The sequence below is a fragment of the Osmerus mordax genome, chromosome 20, assembly GCF_038355195.1.
Source record: "Osmerus mordax isolate fOsmMor3 chromosome 20, fOsmMor3.pri, whole genome shotgun sequence".
NCBI classification, from domain to species: domain Eukaryota; kingdom Metazoa; phylum Chordata; class Actinopteri; order Osmeriformes; family Osmeridae; genus Osmerus; species Osmerus mordax.
This window is the reverse complement of record NC_090069.1, coordinates 8,153,690-8,176,246: the sequence shown is the minus strand read 5'-3', so window position 1 is coordinate 8,176,246 and position 22,557 is coordinate 8,153,690. Positions and strand designations below refer to the sequence as shown.

At 39.9% G+C, this 22,557-nt stretch overlaps 3 protein-coding genes across 6 annotated transcripts in view; all 3 read left to right on the top strand.

Annotated features, from left to right (window-relative positions):
* The window catches only part of LOC136964577 (A disintegrin and metalloproteinase with thrombospondin motifs 19-like), a 67,874-nt gene extending 62,752 nt beyond the window's left edge, over positions 1-5,122 (top strand). Inside the window, exons 22-23 of the mRNA XM_067258739.1 lie at positions 1,854-2,031; positions 4,544-5,122. Of these exons, the coding sequence (XP_067114840.1) occupies positions 1,854-2,031; positions 4,544-4,695 (330 nt within the window). The 3' untranslated portion in view covers positions 4,696-5,122. The remainder of the gene's footprint in view (positions 1-1,853; positions 2,032-4,543) is intronic.
* A 1,546-nt stretch (positions 5,123-6,668) lies between these two features.
* Positions 6,669-12,645, top strand: LOC136964443 (major intrinsically disordered NOTCH2-binding receptor 1-like). The gene is made up of 3 exons (XM_067258565.1): positions 6,669-6,823; positions 8,598-8,835; positions 12,098-12,645. The coding sequence occupies exons 1-3, from the start codon at positions 6,669-6,671 to the stop codon at positions 12,299-12,301; spliced, it is 597 nt and encodes a 198-aa protein (XP_067114666.1). The 3' UTR covers positions 12,302-12,645.
* Positions 12,646-15,368: 2,723 nt separating this feature from the next.
* Positions 15,369-22,557, top strand: part of chsy3 (chondroitin sulfate synthase 3) — a 148,918-nt gene continuing 141,729 nt past the window's right edge. Inside the window, exons 1-3 of one of the 4 annotated variants that reach the window (XM_067258747.1) lie at positions 15,369-15,496; positions 15,560-15,972; positions 17,424-17,707. In XM_067258747.1, coding sequence (XP_067114848.1) covers positions 15,369-15,496; positions 15,560-15,972; positions 17,424-17,707 — 825 coding nt within the window. Of the gene's footprint in view, positions 15,973-17,423; positions 17,708-22,557 lie in introns of all 4 variants that reach the window. The other 3 variants (XM_067258749.1, XM_067258748.1, XM_067258746.1) reach the window with 3 other exon arrangements.

Genomic DNA, 22,557 nt, shown 5'->3' with positions numbered 1-22,557 from the left:
ATCATGCTTTGTTGGCTAACAAAACATAAATAAACCAAATTAACACAATTACAAATCCCTTTTAATCCTCTGTCTGTACAGGGGACTGTTTAAACCTATACTTTAAAGGCTTTACTCAATATTAGTTTCTGTTGTAATTCATCTGTATACCTCATGAACTTAGAAAGCTTCAGGTTTGTATCTATTGGTCCATTTTCAAGACAAACAAAGGGAGCCATGGCCAATAACTGTCCTTCCATCTCCAGAGTAAATGTTTAAATTGACGGCAAGTATGCTGTCATAGCAGTGCCAAATGCCCAAGATGTATCGGCATCTTACTGAGCCGTTGGAATGGCTATAGCAGACTAATGTATGAAAGAATCTGAGAACCAGGGAGCCCTCTCTCTCTTGCTCCTCTGGTCCAGAGACCAAAACACATCTGATCCCCAACATGCTGTTCTAGTAACAACAACCGTCTGTTGGCTAAACAGTCTAGCCAACAATGCATTATGAAGCTAGCATATGTTGAGAGATCCTTAAGTTGAAAGCGAACAGACTGTGTTTTTCCCCTCTTAACCCCCACCCCGCCATCTCTCAGCTACTTTAATTTTATTTTTAAAGGACAAGTGCTGCACTGACACCACTTGTGCCTGTATAATCTCAGCCTGTGTCCAACAATTCTAGACCAATTTAGTCCCAAAGTCGTCTTGTGTTTTTGGCAAACTATAACCTGTACAGTCAGGCCTTGCTATATGGATAGTGTTAAAGCCAGTGTTGCACTCACTCCTCTGGATTCATTATGCCTACATTATATGGGGCACTTACTAACAGCCACTCACTGTTGAGCCAGTAAGGGTTGTGACCGCTCACTGGCCTGAGAAATAGAGGGACACTCAACTTGAACTTTCTGTCAGACTGTCAGCATAGGCTCACAAAAGTGTATAACCACTGGGGTGACCATTGAACTTTTTGGATCTGTTTATTGCCATGGCATGCAGGTTTGTGTCATGTTTGCATGCCAAACTCTAAACACAAATCCTAATTAATCTTGGTTTACACCAGGGGCGTTGTTAGACATAAAGCTCTACTGGGGCACAGGCCCATATTCATATCCCTTTTTTTTAGAAACTCACCTTGCTTAACCCACTATACAACAGTTCAGAAACACAAGTTTGATATCAGCTTTAGCAGGGACTTTAATAGTTAACGCGAGCGTGCAACTTTTTTGCATTCATTTGAGCGCAAATACTGTTTTTTGAGCTTCATGTAATATTGTTTTTATGTTTTAGTCAAAATAAGATGATCGGTAGGCCTATCATTTATAAACTTTCTTTAGTTTTGTGATGTTTCCTTGGCCTACCTCAATTTTGAGTTGTTTGCCGAGTCTGACACATGGACTTCTGTGTGCGTGCTGCAGTGGCTATTTGGCAAGCTCAGATGAGCGCGCTGACATGGAATTTTGCAGGCATCGGTTTGTGTTTTCGGTTAAACTGCTCTGATATTACAAGCGTTGATTGGGATACTGCGTCTTTTTCCGGGATTATCAATCTAAATGAATGCACTGACCAATAAAGTACATTTTTAAAACTCAAACTTTAGATTTTACTGGGGCACAGCAGATTTATACTGGGGCACGTGCCCCAGTAAAAAGGGTCTAACGACTCCCCTGGTTTACACTATACAATGCCGGGACTGAGAAAGGTACCAGTATTGCTTATGTATAGGTGCTGGAGCTCCATAATAATTTTGAGCTGATATTCTATTAAGTAGTAGAAAGCACTTGTCAATGTTATAGCTTAATGTATTTAAATGGAAGTCAATGCAACCTGTGTTGTGCAATGTGATATGACATGTTCTTTTTGTGGTCCCCACAGTGCTCCGTGACTTGTGGCAAAGGCATGCAGTCCCGGGTGATCCAGTGCATGCACAAGATCACCGGGCGTCACGGCAACGAGTGTTTCTCCTCGGAAAAGCCGGCAGCATACCGACCATGTCAGCAGCAGGCATGCAACAGTAGGAACAACGTCAATACCATCACTTCACCGCGCTTGGGTGGGTTTCATTCAATTAAATGGTACTGCTGCATGCATGTTTGTGGTGAGATTACCATCCAATCTGGCTTGAAATGCAGCAATGGGAACACACGATTACAGCACAATTGACTAAACTAATTCAGATATCACTTTAAATTTATGATTTCATTTTTTCACTGAAGATTTAGACAGTTACTTATATTTAGTTTCTTCATGTAAATCAACTTTATCTACAAATTGATTACCCATTGCGCTGTTTTAGCTGTAGAAATGTCTACACATGGATTCTGTTCCAGTAACCATTCTTTAGACTCAATATAATCACTACTCTCTGGCAGTATCTACCAGTGACTACAAAATGGACCCAAGCCTGTTCTGGCTTATTATGTCTATTAGGTCCATCATTTGTTTCCAATAGCAGACTGTCTGACATAAGTTGTGCTTGGTAGTTTCTTCAAAAGGCCCTTCCACCAAAAAGTATTTGGATTAATTTGGAGTCATTAATTGCCCAGTGACGACGAGGAAAGTCTGGCATAGAGAAAAACCAAAGGGGAGATGGCGTCTGCGATCCAGAATGTGCCGAGGGTGACTTAATAAAATAAACATGATGTGCAGAATGTGTAGAATTATGAGTTGGCATTATGCTGCCTTTTCAGCCGCCTGCCAGACACATACATATCAACACACCTTGGTGACCTCTGTTGACCCCAAAAAACAAACTGTTTTTCAACTGGTGTCCCCTCATGTACTGACACCTTATGAGCCCGGACCGTTATACTATAGAAGGTGTCATTCTGACAATTAAGGCTTCTGGAAAGACAAGGCACTGTTTATCATGAGCCACAGCTGCGGGATAGCTATTGCAGCTGCTGAGCCAAGCCGGGGCCGAGGCCAATGCGGTTACAGTTATAATGTTTATGATTAGCGTACGATGGCTCACACTCCCTGCTTCTTTTTTTCCTTCAGACGTAGAGATGCAGCTGTAGGGATGAAGGGAGGGAGGGGTGGGTGTCTATGGTACAAATCAGGGCAACCTGCCCCTTAACTACCCTCCACCCCCCTGCACCTAAATCTTGCACAGCTGGCTGTGATAAGCTTCTCTAGGAATCTGGAAAGTATGAACTGAGTGTGTGCGTGTGCATACTGTAATTATTACTGAAATGCCTTTGTATACATAAACACACACACACACACTACTTCAGACAAGACCTGCATGTGTAGTACAATACAATCAATAGGATAATTTTTCAGATCCTTACCTAGTCCTTGAATGGGAGTCACGGATGAGTATTTCTAGACACAGTTAGTTCCGACAGTTCAAATTCCCATGAAGCTAGAAAGATGTCTCAGACACTCAAGCAGAGGTACAAAGAGGTGTGAGTTGTTTTACTGTTGGTTGCCATGGTGCTTTTTGCTAATCCTCACATCAAAGTGTTGGATCGTGTCTGCCTTGGTGGAGCCTTCACGCCGTCTTGGGTTAAAAAAAACAAGAAGCATGCATTCGGAAAGTGGCAGGCCTAAATCGTTAATCTACCCTCTCCTGATATATAACTGACGGAGCGGACAAGAAACAGAGAAACCATCTTGGTGGTCCCAAAGTATGTCATTGGCAAAGAGTGATGTTTACAACTCCCTGTATCATTACAGGCCTGCTCACTTCTGTAAGTTTGTCAGCACACTGGCCAAGCTTGAAGATAAGTTGATTCAGGCCGCTGCCAACCAAAGCAGAACGGACGCAATACAATGCTGTTAGTGAAAGAGAGAGAGAGTGTGTTGTGGAGAGCATCGCTGATTCTCTCTTTTCGTCAGTGGAGACAGTTTGAATTTGAGAAAGAAGGAGACAGACTAAAAGACTTTTATCTCTTATTTATTTTTCTCTCTCTCTTCTAATCATATACTGAGATTTGTGATGGATAGACATAAGTAAGATGATGTATTTGAAATAGTCTTATAGATTTTAGTTTTGTTGCCCTGTTTTAGTTTGCTTGCCTGATCTGAGTTCTGATCTACAGAATTCAAAACATTAATAGACTTTTAGAAGAAGTAAACTCTTGTACACAGAAGAATACAGTGCCCAAGTTAAATTAGTTTAACACTGCCACCTGGTGGTGGTAAGCCCAATAACTTTACAGAGTCCAGTACAACCTTGCATTTACATTTAGTCATTTAGCAGACACTCTTATCCAGAGCGACTTACAGTAAGTACAGGGACATTCTCCCCGAGGCAAGTAGGGTGAAGTGCCTTACCCAAGGACACAGCGTAATTTTTCACGGCCAGGAATCGAACCGGCAACCTTCTGATTACTAGCCCGCTTCTCTAACCGCTCAGCCACCGGACTCCCTACTGAACCTACTAAAATATTATCAAAGTTTCAACCTTCATTAACAATATAAAACCACAACTATGAAAACCATTGAAATGTATTAATTTAACAAACATTTGGATATGTCCTTTATTACAGAAAAGTACAAACAACAAGTAATTCATGAAATCAACCTAAACCTACCATTCCTATCATTCCATACTGTAGCTGCCCTTACTTTCAAATGTTTACGGGACCAGTGGCCAGTGTACTGCAAAGTCATCCGTGAGAAGAACCTGTGCCAGGACATGCGCTGGTACCAACGCTGCTGTGAAACCTGCCGGGACTTTTATGCACAGAAGATGCAGCAAAAAAGTTGACATTCTCTTCCTCCCCTCTTCTAGGGAGCATACTGTTCATGATTCCTTTTAATGTCAATGAACACGTGCACTTATTCCAACACACAGAACAGTCTGAACAAGTCTCACCAAACCAACACCACGCTATTGGCATTGTACATTTTTTATTATTATATTATGCTCTAGGTCCTTTGATCATACAGAAACAACCAGCTATGTTTCACTTATAAGTGTGCAATTGTTGACTAGCCTTCATCCGATATTTGTTGTGCTTGTACAAGTCTACCAAGTCAAAAGTTCTATTATTCTTCAGTTATTTTTTTTTAAATGGTAATGGTGCTAATTGTTTTTATACTTTTCTACAATTTTCTATAATGCTGTACTTATTTCCACAGTCGTTATTTCTTTAGCCTACACGTTGCAAGTAAAGTCTAATTACACCCTTAAATTTTGATATTAAAAGTTTGGAGCAATTCAAAGGTGGTTGGTTAAATTTAGCAAACAAATTATCAAGGGAAATAATCCCCAGTTGGATGTCAAATAATTACGGTATTCAAACTCATGAACACAATATGGCCAAATATTCTGATCTAACATTTTTTACAATCCTAGATGCTCCATCAGTGCAAGAGGACAATCTGCTGTACATCATTCTTCACAAATTAACTATTTTAACAGTTTTGAAAGTGCTATTCCACACTCCTCTACTTGAATATAGATATGAAACACTGTACATGTTTACACTGAAGTACTGCTGCACTGGCATGGGTTCCAATGAACCTTCAGTTTGGACATCACATGTTGCAAAATTACTGCTTGGTTTATGTCTTCTGTTATTGGCTGAGAAGAAGTTGTGGATGAGTGTATCTGAGTGATATGGAATGATTATAGGATTTTTTTGAGAGACAAAGCAACTTTAAACTGAAGTTCCTCCTATGTATGTAGCATATTTTCTTCCCCTTCATGCAGTTGTCTTGGAGAATAAACTTGTATATATTTCTATCAAAAAATAAAGATGAATTCACCTTGGTTTGTTTTTTGTGGTTTCCATGGTAAAACTTGATAACAGGAATTAATTGGTTGCCCATTAGGTGTTATGTAACAAAACATTTCAATGCAATTTATCTAATTGTTCCAAAATACTTGAACAAGATCAATCATTTGCATGAATATAGCAAAATGGAATTCATACACAACATCAGAAAGCTATCTCTGGCTAAAGAAATATATAAATATAGCACAAACAAGTCTAATTTGACAGTAAGTCAAACATTAATCAATAGTATCCGTGCAAACCTTGCTGGAGACTAGTATTTTGAAAATGGTAAATTATACGGGTGTAACGATACACTCAGCTCACGATTCGATACGTAGCACAATACTGAGTGTACAATACAATACGTATCACAATATTTTTAACAAAATTTTAAATGAAACTGAAATTAAATTAACAGATTTATTTCCAAAACATTAAACATTTTCAATAATTTTCTTTGTTGTACATACAATTTAGTTAACTCAGTTCAAGCGATTTCTGTGAATGCAATGAATGCACGCATGACGCAGGTGCAGAGTAGGTTGTGTGCTGGTAGCTCAACCAATAGGATCAAACGGACGTCATATTGTAAAAATATTGCCATAACTCTACGATACATATTGTAAACATTATGTATTGTGATATATTGTTCCACGATATATTGTTATACCCCTAGTAAATTAACTACAATGAACATAGTTACATACCAGTAGGCACTACACTTGTATAACCCAATACACTGATGACTCAGACTTACGTATACCTTACCTAAGCTAACTCCTCTCTTACTCTTTTGGTTCTGCAAGTCTCAACATTAGAGGTGAAAGAGGTCAGCTTGGGTTACACACACACCTGCAAGAGACACCTGCTCATAAATAATTACCCAGCTGATGGATGCTCACAGAATTGCGTGGATGTGTGTGTCGACACTAGCTTGCTTGCTAGCGACGACAGAAAGATGGACATTTCAGTTCTTCCCAACAACAATCACCCAGAGAAGTTCCTTCAGCTGGACGTGGGGATGTTGCCCTCTACACATGGGATGTTTCAGGTTGGGGCAGCCATGACAGGGCAGAGGCACTGGCACAATAGGGTCTATTCACAGGTAGGTGGGTTGGAAACCTGGGAGAGTAATGGAAGTTGATATTGTGATAGGCCCTTAGGAGGAGACTAGCAGCTAGTAGGTGACTTAGGCTTCAAACATAATAGGCTTCAAATATAACACAACAGCCATGTTCATTCCTTTGACACATTTATAAACTATTGGGTTTCCCATCTGATTAATGTTAATGTTCAGAGAACAATATGTATACTGTCAGCAAGTGAAGATCAACTAAAGAATGTATGTAGGTCAATGTTAAATGTCTGGGAAATTATTAAATTTCTCATTTCAAGATACACAGAGAAATAGGACTTGAGACTGCATACTGTTTTGCTGTCTCTGGGTGGTTCAATATATAAAGAAAAATGCAAGAACAAAAAATAATTCTGGTTTACAAATTTTGGTTTAAAGGACACATGACATGCTGTTTTTGGATGCTTTTATATAGGCCTTAGTAGTCCCTTAATACTGTATCAGAATTCTCTATCCCGAAATTCAGCCTTGGTGCAGAATTACAGCCACTACTAGCAGTCCCACAAGGAGCTTTCCTCAGAACGCGCTGTTTTGGTGTCTGTAGCTTTAAATGCTAATGAGGAGCGGAGGAGCGGCACCATGCGCTAATGTTTACAATGGATGTAAAGCAATGGCCGTAGCCCCGTTGCTGTAAGATGCCTCGAATTTGCCTATTCTCATCTGATAACCCTGGTTTGCAGAGGTACACACTCAGTCATTTCAATGAGGGGAAAGGCGGATATCGCACGCGCCATAACACCAACAGCAGAACGGTTATCCAAATAACAAAGAAGTGTACAACACTCACGTTACAGCATGTGTATTCACACACATACTTGATGCTATCTACCTTTCCATTAGCGACAGTAACTCAGCCGTTAGCTGCAGAGCTAATGTTACAGCCACATTCTAAGGGTAGCAAGCTAGGTAACCATATACAGTAAAGCTACAAAATTATATAGCGTTAGTTAACTTACTTGTCCGAGGTTAGTAGCTGGAAGAAGGAGAGCTACTGATCCATAAATTTAATTTCAGCAAGGCCAGTTTTGTATTAGCTCAAGTTGAGGAAACAGTCGTGGCTGAAGTGTTTGGCGCAGACATACAAAACAAATGCGCCTACAACAGAAGTTGTGTAGGCGCATTTACAGAGAAAATAAAATTAAGATACTGGGTCTTCAGAGGCTCGGATGAAGGAACTGTAAAAAGATTTTGTTTTCCTTTGTACATCCAAACTGAGCAAATGTAATGCTTCGTTCGTTTGCAAGCCATGATGTCTCTCGAGGATAAAAACACTTGCACGGTCGTAGCTCAGTTTCTTATGGGAGCCCAGATTCAGATTCTGCCTGCAGAGAGGGGAGGTAACCTTCCTCCTTGTGACGTAACAAAGAGGAGATTTTCAAACAGAGCAATTGAGCTTTCATTTTCTGAAAGGCGGAGAAGAACACCCAGGGCTTGGTTTACACCGATCGAAAATTCTAGCCACCGGGGGACCAAAGGCAGGCTAGGGGAACTCATATTAATGTTAAATAACCTCCTAAAGTGAAGTTTTCATGTCATGTCACCTTTAAAAAGTAATGACTCTGATCACTCCCAAGAAGCCAATATCCTCTGTTGGTGTAATTGAACATTCTCATGGGGGGCAATACAGCTGCATATTGCACAAGTTTAAAGTTGTAGCCAAGAAAATCTCCGCTCTCTAACCACAGCACCCTTATTTGTTTTCTTATTCCATCTTCAACAGAGGGGTCGAGGGGGTTTGAGTGACCAACGAAGGGTCCATGTTGAGAGAAGATCTTCCCCCTCTCCAGATGGTAGTCCTGTTGTTTTCATGGACAGGTACCTGGAAAAGCACATCACCCCAGTTACCTTCAAAACCAACATTAAGAGGAATCCACTGTACATGGACATCCGGACTGTAGACTCAGGGGAAACCCAGAAGTCCAAACCCTCATGGACAATACAGGAGTATGACAGACACTCTATCCATGCCAACCTAGCAGACTACATGAAGGTGATGTTTACCTTTTCAAGATAGTGTGGATTGATGGATGGGTGTGTCGGTCGATAAATAGAAGATTTTAGAAGAAAGCTGAGGTGTAGACAAGGCACAGAGGAACAGAGTCAGACTGACGCTGTACAGTAGAGAGCAAAGAATCACCTTATCTCCAAAATAGACTGGTGAAAGCTACATAAATTTTTTCGTTATTACTCTTCATAATAACTAGTTCTCACAATAACAAAACATCATGTCTCTGCTCTGTTTTTCCAAGATCCTCTTTGAGATTACCTAATGCTTTCTGACAGTGGATCCAGGTTGTAACTATATCGGGTTAGATAATGCATCAGCCTTGACCAGTGTAACGCGTTACTGTAATCAGATTACATTTGTCTGTAACGCAGTAATGTAACGCATTACTGTTGATAACTTCAGCAGGGCTCTCAAGTTTTGAAGACAGGCAAGAGTTACATTCCCCCCCATACCCCCCCCCCCTCCCACCAGGGGGTCAAAATTAATTAATTAATTGCTTTTTACCTGACATCTTTGAAAGGCAGCAATGATTAATGCATCCATGGCCAGGATATAATTATAAAATATGACATTATTTTAAAAGTGACCTATAACATCGACTATGCAAAACACATAAAATTATTACGCGTATTTGGAAAGAGATGTTTATAATGTGACAATATGTCAGTCATCGTGTGATAACGAAAATATGACTAGGCTTATTATATGTATCAGACGAAATATTGCAAGCTCCGGCAAAGGTATCAGGCCTATGTTCGTCCCGCACTGGTTTTGAACCTGCCACCTCTGACATTCCAAGCGCCACCACTACCAACTACGCCAACGAAAAGCTAGCTAATCGTCGACGCGGGTGGCCTTTTACATACCTGAGGAGTGAGTTTCACCGATACACACCGGCTACATCTATGAACTACTTGTTCTGAGCAGGTGTTGTCAGTGAACAGGCTGTAAAACTGTTGGTTAAGACACTCGTGAAAAACTGATGCTAATTATCTGGGAAACATTTTCTAACAGCAGTCAAGTTGTCATTGTTTGTGTCAAACAAGTTGTGAGTTGTTGTAACATTAAAACAGGATATCATGACTGTGCTCAAAGTGATGCTCGAGCTCCAGTGGTTTGCTCTGTAGGTGAACAAAACTTTTGGAAGACGTTGTAGCAGAATCACGTGAAAAATTACAATTACAATTACAATTACATTTTTTCCATTGGTTGTTGCATTAAATCTTACCCAGATACAATGGTGCTATTTTCCAATTGGCTATTGTATAGACCCTTTCTTTTTTTTGATTGGCTGATAAGTGGCAGGCTCGACTAAGAACTCCAGAGGGGACGCGCTTGATTCCTGCCGGTTCCATAGTGAGAGTGGCGCGGCCAGAGGAATTTTGGTTGGGTGCTGCGGCATATTAAATATATTATAAATATTTTTTTTCTGCGTGAGAAATACAATGTGTGGCGGGAGGGCGTGACAAAAGACCGAAATGAGTGACACTTGAGAGCCCTCTTCAGTAATCGTATTACAGTTACTAATACAAAAATGTCTTGCGTTACTTGCATTACTGCGATCTGCATATCGGGAGGAGAAGAAAAAACAACAAATCAAACTTCCCTTTACAGTAGGCTATGTGTGTTTGCTTAACACTCGTCAGTTGACTTAGCCCCATAGTTTAGGAGGCGAAACAAGAATGGCAAAGCCGCTTAGGACGTCTTTTGAGTGATGGAGGTATGCACATTACTTCGTATTAGTTGCGCGAAAGGACAAAAACATAACTGTATAATGTATATTGTGCCCACGCCAAAAACACCTCTCCATCGCCGCGAACACAACCTCTAATCTGTCAAAGCATCTTCAACGGCAACATGCTAACTCAAGACGATAGGTAAGGTTCCCCGAACCCTGAGTGACACTGACGCCGAAAAAAGGTTGCCGTTGCAATTGTTGCTGACACCAGCCAAGCAGCCACGACTTGACTTTCAACATCAGCATAAGTAGGCTTGTAGCAGCATACATAGTAGAGGAAATGTTGCCATTTAAAGTTTTAAGCATTATTTTTTTATTTTGAGACATTTTGCTTACTGCCAGTACTTTAGCCTTGTTATGCTTGACAACTTTTAGGTTGATGTTCACAACTTTTTTGTCAGCTTTGTGGTATTAAAAAGCATAAAAAATAGATCTGTACTCATTTTAGGGGAGTCAGGTGGCTGAGCGGTTAGGGAATCGGGCTAGTAATCTGAAGGTTGCCAGTTCGATTCCCAGCCGTGCCTAATAACGTTGTGTCCTTGGGCAAGGCACTTCACCCTACTTGCCTCGGGGGAAGTCCCTGTACTGTAAGTCGCTCTGGATAAGAGCGTCTACTAAATTTATTATTTTTTGGGAGTAACTACCCCAACACTGGACTTGACACCTAAACCAAGTGCCAGCTGATAACCCTTGAGGTCTCCATCCAGAAACCTTGGACTCTTGAGCAAATGTAGGCACTGTGACTGTTAAAAGTGTGCTACATAGTGCCAACAACGGAAATCAAATTAAAGTTGAGAGTTGTCAGGTTCTCTTGAGTGCCTGACTACAAGAGTGTATACATTACTTTCTCTGTGAAAGTGACTACAAAGCCTTGATGAAAAGGATCTGTCATCTTCATGACTGAATCATGGCACAATAGACAGCCGATTAGTCCTCAGATTCAATGTGCTTTCACAACATAGTAGATTGTAGAGGTAAAAGGGAAAAAATAACATTAGCTGAGGAGAAAATTGGGTTTTAATTTGTCGATGGCTCTTTCGTTGAATTGCACTTTTTTTGTAGTGTGTGGGTGTTGAGCCATGAAACAGATATGAAAAATATATATTTGGCCTGAAATGGAAATGTAGGAATCTCAGTAACATTGATGCTGGCCTACATTAGGCCTGGAACTCCAATTACCATATCCATAACCAATTACCTATATGTGAAGAGCTGATCTATGCACTTTTTAGTAACATAGCAACAAGGTCTCTGAGTTTACAGTGTAAGCCTACATCCAATATGATTCATCATGAATGACATTAACTCATCAGAGTTTTGATAATTAATCATAATTCTGAAAGAATGTTTGAGCAGCTATATAATTTACGCATATGCAACATAACTACAGCAGGAGATAAACTATGCCATGAATTGAAGTTATGGCTGACTACTGATTTTATGAGCTTGTTATGTGACACACTAAATGTGACATTAGATCCTTATGTCTGTGTTTTTACTTAGCAGGAGGAAGAAAAGACTCCAAAGGATCTTGACTTCTGGCTAGAGGATCTCTACACGCCCGGATATGATTCCTTACTCAAGAAGAAGGAGGCAGAACAGAAACGAAAAAAGATGTGCAAAGTAGTTAGCTGGATTATTCTGTCAATCTGTGTGATCATTGTTATCATCACAGTCCCGATTGTGATCTCAAAGAGAAATAATAACTGATGTGCAAAATCTGCCAAGGTACAATAAAATGCATCCCAAAAGTCAAATTTGTGCAAAGCAATAGCCATATGCGTACTCTCATACCTATAAACAATAAGACAATAACTATATTAGCATATGGCCTATTTCAGTATTCAGAATAAACCCTGTCCACATGCAATCCCTAGACCAGAACCCTTCTGTTGATAGATTGTTAAATAGGTAATTCCAATCCAGTTCCCCAAGATTGACACATAGACAGACAGGTCTCTACTATGCTGTAGCATCATATTGGAAGTTGTATGAGGGGTGGCCAACTATTTAGTTTGCTCTTTTTCATCTAATTTGCTCTTTTTCAAACATTACAGTGGAAATCAAATGTTTGGTCTTCTCATTTTAAAATAAAGATTTAAACAATTTTGTACATTTAGAATGTGTCTTTGCTGTTTTTAAGTACATCACAAATTCAGAATATTACCAATACTTTCAGTTTACATCCACCGTTAATTTTTTATAAGACTTCCCAGTTTCACCCACTAGAGGGTGACACAACACAGAGGAGTGGGATTAGGATGGAAAGCACTTACAGTTTTTCTCAATTGTTTACACACAAATACTGGTACTTGAGACACAATGACCACAATGTAACTCATGCACCAACCCCATGAACCAATTCTGCTAAACTACAAGCACAATTCCTGCTTTACACTCAAATTGCAGTTCTAAAACACACTTTTTTCAAAACACTACACACAATTCTCTGCATTTGGCACAATTTTCATGAAGAAAATCTTTTGTTTTCACAAGGAACACACTGCCATTCAAATACGCACACTGACTCATCGCATGGACAAACACCTGTCACACAGTTTTACAATTAGCAATCGGAGCTTTAGCATAAAAGGGCAACAGGTGACCTTTTCTGTTTTTGAGCAATGGATGCCAACATTGGAAACAGAGGCAGAGGAGTGAGAGTAAGAGGAGGAGGACGGGGAGGACGAGGATGAGGAAGGCCAAGGACCATAATCTCTGATGAGATACGAGCCGCTTTGGTTGACCATGTAGTCAACCATGGTCTAACAATGAGGGAGGCTGGGCAAAGAGTACAGCCAAATTTGAGCAGGTACACTGTAGCATCCATCATCTGGACTTTCCGAAATGAGAATAGGTAAGAATCTACTCTCACTACAAAATTGCCTACTGCATATCAATACAGTACTCAATGAGTACAGTAGTACAGTATTGCCTGTGGACTGTTCTGTAGGACTGTAAAAAATAAAGTATGTTTCAAGTATTTGGAAAATGTATTCCTACTTTGTATTCCTACACAGTATTTACAGCATTTTACTATTTGTTTGGCAGAACTGAAAGATTACCAACACAAGGTGGTCGGGAATGTCTTCTGTCTCCTGAACAGGAAACTGAAATCATGAACATGGTCCTAGAAAATAACGGCATTACATTAAGGCAAATACAAAGAAAAATAATAATAATGTAACTGTATACACTATACAGTAAATGATTCTGTTGTTTTGTATGTTGACCACTGTATGTGCAACTTTGTGTTGGTTGGGATGTACACTGTGTACATTGTTTTTCTGGGAAAAATACGTAAAATATATTTGTTACCGTGTAGTTCTGTGTTCTGAGTATAAAAACAATATTCTCAAATATTTTACAACACACTTATGTATATACTGTCTGTAGTAAATGTAACACTGAACAAAAAAAGGCCTAACTCACTATGATGAATGAAGAAGAAGTGTTTTCCATTCATCATAGTGTTTTACATTGAGCACATCAGTGTTCAAATGGTTCTTATAAATGTCTATTCATATGATGGTTTGTGTTACATGTTCAGAAGAACCATTGAGTCAACAAGGCTATATCAATTTAATTGAAAAGAAAACGGTCAAATATACCACATTACCACAAACCAAATAATATACAGATTTCTGTAGCCTGTTCAAACCATGCAAGGGTTAATTCTTTGACAAAACACGTTACAAATATGACACATAATCAAACCTTTCCATTTCTCCATCTGTGTACATTTTGAAATGACAAGTTTGACAACAAAAACTGTTTTACTGGAATCCTATTAGCACTGTAGATGCAGATCAAAGGAAAATACAGTTCAAGGCGACAGAATGTGCCTATATCTGTTGCTTCATCCAACTCTATCTACCAATTAAACGAATAGCCACAAAGACGTGTTTCATTACTAGATTTATATTACTTCTAGATTTAAGAGAATGCAACAGTGTTTCAAGGGATGTTGCATCTTACTTTCCATTATGGGTCCCCCTCGGACGTCACGCAGGGAAGAAGAACAGCTCGCTTTCTGACTCGCTCCGCCCTCTGCCTGCCCTGCAAGAAGAATCTCCCGTTATTTCTTCCAGCAATGAATATGCAAACGAACACTGATTGCCTGTTTCCCAAACGTTGGGAAAGTAAAGAGGGACGGTGGATATTAAACTAATTTCCCTGGACGTCCGTTTGTAAACAAGATGGCGAGTCAGGGGCGGATAAACTGCTGTGGCAGGGTTTCTACATAGGACACGGTGTATATACAGAATCGTCTTTGTGAGATTTTTTTTGACAGTGGCAACATATAAACGCGTGTTGCCTGCCTGCACAACGAAGTTTACTTTCTGTAATTGCATAGGCGACTCTATGGAACAATGTATCAGCTGGAAAGTAACCTAATGAGTTTTGGATACATGGTGGAATTTCTTTCGGACTGCACGACAACTTCATCCGTCGCTTTGGACATTTCAGATAAAGAAAGTAGGATTTTGCAGAAAGCCACTGTACCTGGTCAGTTGACAGTTTCTCAGAATAGCAATTTAACCGCCTATCGAGACCAGTAGATTATATACGGATAGAAGGCGTGTTAGGTATATTTTGAAGATGTTATCTTTGGGGTTGAGATATATACTCAAACCTTCAGGTAAAAGTCAACTAGTGCCCTTTGCTGATGTATAGTAACTTAATGGCAACTGCCCAACAAAAAACATTATCCCGTGCCTATTTTTCAAATGATATAATTTACTCCGTAGTTAAACTATAGCCAATTTGTTCCACCATGGCTGTTAGGTCCAGAAGACCGTGGATGAGCGTAATTGTGGGGGTTTTCCTTGGATTTACGGCAGCGTCTTGGCTTATTGTCCCTAGAGTGGTGGAAATTAGTGGCAAGCGAAAAAAATCGTCAATGTGCTCTTACTACAGCAATACTGCTATTGGTAAAGTACCCGAGATCCTTGGAAGCACCACAAGTAATGCGTTACTTAAAAACCTGGATAGCCCGTCAAGCCAAGAGGGCAGTGAAGAAGAGGAGGAGCGCGTCTACAAGGCTGCCAACGGTAGCGGGGACGGCGGTGGATCTATATCCCGACCTAAGCATTTTCTTTACGTAGGTGTTATGACAGCCAAGAAGTACCTGGATTCGCGCGCTGTGGCCGCGCACCGGACGTGGACGCGTTCCATCCCCGGGAAGGTTGAGTTCTTCTCAAGCGAGAGTTCGGAATCAGTCCCCATGCCCATGCCTATTCCAGTGGTGTCGTTGACAGGTGTAGATGACTCATATCCACCACAGAAGAAATCATTTATGATGTTGAAGTACATGCACGACCATTATCTGGATAAATACGAGTGGTTCATGAGAGCAGACGATGACGTCTACATACGAGGTGAATGGTGATGCCCTTCTCGGCCTGTCCTCAAATCATACATAGGCCTGCTTAACATTGTTTTGGGACTTTGCAAGTACTGTGAGAGTTTTCAGATCTATTTCACCAACTAGACAGTATTAAGTTTGTTACAACTAGTACTACTACTTACACTTTATATATTGTCTTGTCTTCCTTGAGGGTTTAGGTTGGTTGAGGGGCAGTTCTATGGGCGTATGTGAAGCCTTGTGATGCTTGCGTGATGCCTGTGATGCTTGCGTGTAAAAAGGGCTATACAAATACATTTGATTTGATATATGTCATGTTTTCCAATAATGTAGGCTTAGCCTATGTCATGGCAAATCGTTTCCTTGCTGGAACGCAAGACTGATGATGTCTCGCAAGAGAATGTTGACTTACAGTCCCGTTTTATTGACGTTTAAGTCTCATTGCATCATTCAGTCTATTGGAAGTTTATTTACAGTAAATGTAGTTTCGGATCCAACTGTCATCATTGAGCTTCTGTTAATGGGTAAAGTTAGTCACGGAGAACAAAACAAACCACTGTCGAAGTATTACAATTATTGACTTTTCTGCAGTCTTGTTGTATGAAGGTGCAGTTGAAAGTGTGTCACTTTAGGCTTTATACGGTAGAAAACTATACAAGTCTACATACAATACTTTACAATTTTTGGGTCACCTTGTGAGTACAATACACTCAGATTTAAGTTAGTCTTTCCAAGTGGATTAACGTTTAACAGTTTCACAGTGACAGATCCTTTAAATGAAAGCCACCAAGAGCTGCAATTAAACAATGGTGAGAGACTGCAGTCCAGTTTACGTGCATGTTACTGAATCTGCCATGTTAGGGACTTGAGCAGCATTTAGAATGTAATGTATCATATTATATACAATAAACACTGGTTTTAATATTTGCAAGTGTACTGCAAGCATTAGTCTAACATATTAGATATCATATAATGTCATTGAAACAATACTTGAAGCACATTCTTATTCAATCTTAATGATACACATATTTTCATAATAGATATGATGCTGTATTTATTGTTTTAGTATGGCATCATACTTTCAAATAATGGGTACATGCGTTTTCTGAGAGTGCTTTTTTGTGTAAATGTAGTAATCAAAGGGACAAGACTGTGTGAAGTTTACTATAGTATGGTGAACCTGAGTGTGCTTCGGGGTATGGACAGAGATGTCAGAGAGGAGCATTTGTAAATGAGAGGACAATACTGAGTTAAGTGGTGTCTTAATGGAGCATGACATGGTTGCAGTCCAAATGCCGAACACATCACTTTAAATGTAACTTAAAAATACAAACATTGCTTTACACCAGTATGTCACAAATAAAACAGACAACTTGTATTAATTTTATACAACATGTTTAGCACTTTCCAGTTTCCTATTACCCCAGATACTTATCTTTCTTTGTGCTTTTCCCATTTCCCCAGGTGAAAAGCTGGAGGCCTTCCTGAGGTCACTGAACAGCAGCAAGCCCCTGTACCTTGGCCAGACAGGTCTAGGAACTGCAGAGGAGCTGGGAAAACTAGCACTAGAGCCTGGAGAGAACTTCTGTATGGGGGGTCCCGGCATGATCTTTAGCAGGGAGGTGCTGCGGCGGATGGTGCCCCACATAGGGACCTGTCTCAAGGAGATGTACACCACCCATGAAGATGTGGAGGTAGGCCGCTGTGTGCGGCGCTTCGGAGGGACGCAGTGTGTCTGGTCCTATGAGGTATGACCATTTAATTTTAGGTGTGGGCATTAGTACAAAGGTTTCTGGTCCCAAAAACGAATGTTATATCCTTGATGCTTTATATTGTAAATATTAAAAATGAGTCCTTGTGTCCAGGGGGGCTGTTATACATGGGTTAACAGGGCTTAGCCCTCCCTTACAACAGATTGTTTAAACTTTTGGTGGCACCTAGAGCAGCAACACCAAATAGTCACACGAAAAACTAAAAAAATCGAAAGGGTCTTATATTTTCCAGCCCAAACTCATCAGCTACCATCTATCTACCACTATCAACTTCATAGTGTGTGTGACAAGTTTTGAGGCGCGCCCCCTTGATTTGCTACTAGTTTGGGCTAAATTAAATCAGCCCACAGGCCACTGACTTTTGGCCAATGACAGCTGGGGGTGCTACTACAAGAGTGGGGACTTGTGAGTGACAGGTGTCGGGCATGCCCTCTTGACTTGTCGCCCATTTGGGCTAAATTCATTCAGCCCACACAGGCCATTTACTTTTAGACCAATGACAGTGGATGTATAAACAGTACAGTCAGGTGCTAGTGGCTACTGTGTGTGATAGAGTGGGGAACGTGATCGTTGACATGGCTGGCATGAGATGGATTATTTTCTTTCTCATCTGTTTTCTGTGGAAGAGAAATTAGAAGTAAAGCGACTTGAGACACATCGTCTAAACGTTCAAATTACACAAAAATACAAACAACAAAATTGTACGTCTTGTGTAAGTTGGTTTGAAAGAAAGGATTGTCTAACGGCAAGTGTAGCGAATAATTCGCTTTTCTGTTGTTGTAACTTGGTATCTCGGATGTAATTATGCATTTGCTGCAGCGTGAACTATTGACGAATGTAGCCTATAGTAGCCTACACTTTTTTTAGCCCACCCACCCAATATCACCACCAGCCATCACTGCTTGTGTCATTGTTCACAGACAAGATAGTCAAAATTCTAAACCACTAGTGCAAAGTGCCCGTGATGCAGTCGGTGATTGAGATGCCAGTGAAACACACAACAGATTTTCTTGAACTATAGGTAGTACACAGTGCCTGTGATCAAATTGGTGGCACACACACACATTCCTGGAATTATAAATGGGGCACAGTGCCCACGATGAGGTCGGTGACAAACAGATTTCTGGAATTATAGATGGATAGTGCAGTGCCTGTGATGCAGCTGGTGATGGTGGTAGTTCAGTTCAAATCCCATTCTGATTCTGATGACAGTTCTTCTCAGTGGCTTTGGTATATTTCTCAGATCACAATTGAAACTCTCTGTCATCTCTGAAATACTTGTTCAACCTCCACAACATCTATTTTAGTCACTTATGCACGTGATAAAATACATTTCTCATTATTTTAAACAAATTCCCAATGCTCTGGCACATTCATGCAAATGATTATGTACCTAAGGGGTGTTTTCTATAATATTAACGTTTGTATTGTATTTGTTTTATTTTATCCTTTGTGCTATGCAATGCTGTAAAATAGTCTTGCATTTTCACATTATTGCATTATCGCATTCTCATAAATATGACACAACAACTGACAGATTTCTGTAAAAAAATTCACTGATCTATACTGAAGGTATCCACTTTATATTGTGGTTCTGTTAGCTAACCAGCATTTCATCCTTAAAGGGTACCCTTTGAAAGCAGCACTGGAAACTAATTGTAGATAATAACCTTCCAGCTATATCTACTGAAATAAACCATCCACTTTAAATAGTATTTTTCTTAGTTAGCTAGAACTTCACTTACATAAATAATATAATTTAGTTTCTGTCGAATGCCTGTTTCCAGCTTGCTATATACACATTGTTTCAGCTCGCGAGATCTAGCTTATTGCAGCTCAGTCAACTCAACATGACTGAGAGTTGAGAGCAAAGCCAGCAAAACTGGCAGCGATTTGTTTTTGTGAAAATGTCTAAATGCTTTTTCAAACAACTTCAATTGCGGCACTGCACTCCATTGGATTATAAAAAGGACACCTGCGATATATGAACTTAGCAAAGTGCCCGGTTCTCAAGATACTCGTTGGAAAGTAAACCCATTGTAATTCGTACACAGATACACACACAGAGATTCCTGGCATTATTAGAGAGATGTTGTCAATAGGCTATAACATAGTACTCTATTGTACTTTCTGACGTAAAATATGTCTAGGGTTTTTATGACAATGATATGGTAAGACTTCAATAGAAAACCAGAAAATGAATAAATGTAAAACCAATATATTTATCAACATGACAATTGATAATGTAGGAGATAGCAGACAACTGGGGGCTACATTCATTTACAAGAATGTACAAAATTATTGGCGTTCTGTTCATAAGAATTAGTAATTGCTTGTATGATATGCATAGATGACTAGAGGATGTGGAGGTTGAAAAGTAGTTTTAAGAATTTCAATTGTCATCTGAGAAATGTAGGTACAAAAGCAACCGAGAAAAACTGCAGCTGCATCACTTAAAGATGAAGATGGATTCAATTGAAGTGGGCATCTTTATTAGAAATTAGTCATGTGTACACAACATTGTGTAGCACCCCCCCCCACACACACATATGCTTATGATTCAGCGTCCACCTGATGAAATTCACCCTCTGCATGTTCCCATCCGGTTGTCCTTTCCTCCAAGGGCAACCAGGAGCAGTGGGCGGTAATATCAACAGCACCAGGGTGCCAGGTCCAAGTGCTCACCCGTGACCTAGCCGGGGGATGTAGCATTTCTTTTGTTTTGGGGTTATTATCGGAGGAATCCCATGTGTGCACGGGGAGAACGTGCGGATCACAAGTAGAATCTCAAGCAGAAACATCACAAGCACTACACAATCTATTTATAATACCAGGAATCACTGTGTATCATCGATATCTTCCTTCATCAACGGTATCACAGGCACTGTGCACTAGTATATTCAGATGATCAGAAAAAGTGTGTGTGTGTGTATGTGGAATTGTTTAACAAGATAGTAAACTAAGGAAAAATTCACTGGTGGGGACATTTTCCTGGCAAGGTCAAGGTTTCGACAAGGTCGAGTGTTATTTCAAGGGCAGGGGTTTTCAAACTTTATAATCTGCGTACCCCATTTAAAATAATATGGTCCACCACGTACCCCAATCTGATATAGTCATATAATAGAATATAAATATATATATATAAATGGTACAATAATGTGATACAAACAACAAACAATGACCTAACTATCTGAAACATTAAAAAACTTTTCAGCTATCACATCAGCACATAGCGGCTAGTAAAATAATCGTTAAATTGGTCTGCAAGGCGGAACCTCAGCTTTTAATTGGTCATGTGTTGTGTATTTTGAAATGAACCAATAATTGGGAAATTGCAAAAACAAGACTTCACTATTGGCTGGTACAAACACACAGGAGGAGGGATTAGACCTACACCAATAATTTTGTAACATATGGCTTCTGTTAAAAACAGGGCTAATTGAATATGTAAATTTGCCATGTGTGCACTGAACATTAGTAGTCAGCAAGCAATTGAAACAATCATCAACGCATCTGAAGTTTATAAAACAGAGAGATTAAAAATGTATTATTTTGCCAAATTATAGTAATTATAATGCATTGTGAGCCATTAGAGATTTCTTCTTGCATACCCCCTGGAGAGTTTGCGTGCCCCAAGGGGTATGCATACCCCAGTTTGAAAACCAATGTTTAAGGCTACAATTATACTGTGTTGGGAGTTAGGGATAATTTTAGGGTTAGGGTTAGAGTTAGGAACTAGGGTTAGGTTTGGGATTAAAGTTAAGGTTATGGTTAGAGTTGGGGTTTGGGAAAATAGGATTTTGAATGGGACTGCATTGGATAACCATACAAACACTGTATGTCTGTGCATTTACTTGTGTGTCACCTTTGTGCTATTAAAATACCCCCAAGAACTGAGAATGATTAATGGGAAATGAATTCCCTCCAAATGTGTTTTCTCCAATGGAAGATGTATCTTATCTAGAAGAGAAAGAGACATACAAACTTGCAAATAGTGCTTTCTATTACAGTACAAAATATCAACCCCATTCTAAATTGGGACCTGGGAGTCAGGTGGCTGAGTGGTTAGGGAATCGGGCTAGTAATCTGAAGGTTGCAGGTTCAATTCCACGTCATTTCCCCCCAAAAATGACGTTGCGTCCTTGGGCAAGGCACTTCACCCTACTTGCCTCAGGGGGAATGTCCCTGTACTTACTGTAAGTCGCTCTGGATAAGAGCGTCTGCTAAATGACTAAATGTAAATTGCATTGCAAAGGCAATACCCTTATATTGTGAATATGTAGTGTCTACCTCAAGGACACCTGGCTAGGTTGGAACTGGCCAAGTTAATTTTATAACAACATAAAAAGATGTTACGTCTACCATTGGATGCCAAAAAAAAAAATCTGCTTGTCAAATTGGTAATCATGCATAGTATGCACCAGACCAAGTGCTGGTATCAATTTACAATAACGATTTACATTAACTATACTTTACTTAAATTAATTATCAGCTTGCAAGGTGGAATCCTAAAAGATGTTCAGTGCCAGGGGGGCAAATTATACGTTCTTAATGTGATACGGCATTACTCATAACATACAGTATTAATGAAACCTTGACTCTGATAACTGACTCATACTGGATCAGTTATGACATATCTACAGAGTGTGTAATGAATGTATCATGTAGTTGCTTAGAGTTGTGCTTAACGGCACATAATTGTTGTGTGCAATTACAGAAAGCATAATTGCATTTTCCATACATGTTGATTGTAGTCTTATATTACATAAACGTAAAGCCAGTGTTTCCACTATTTTGGGGGGGGGGGGCGACCATGTAGAGACAGA

Excerpts from the sequence above, each read along its gene's own strand:
- LOC136964443 (XM_067258565.1), top strand. The coding sequence starts at position 6,669 with ATGGACATTTCAGTTCTTCCCAACAACAATCACCCAGAGAAGTTCCTT. Across the intron at positions 6,824-8,597 it reads GTCTATTCACAGGTAGGTGG|GGTCCATGTTGAGAGAAGAT; the intron begins GTTGGAAACCTG and ends TGACCAACGAAG. Across the intron at positions 8,836-12,097 it reads ACCTAGCAGACTACATGAAG|GAGGAAGAAAAGACTCCAAA; the intron begins GTGATGTTTACC and ends TTTACTTAGCAG.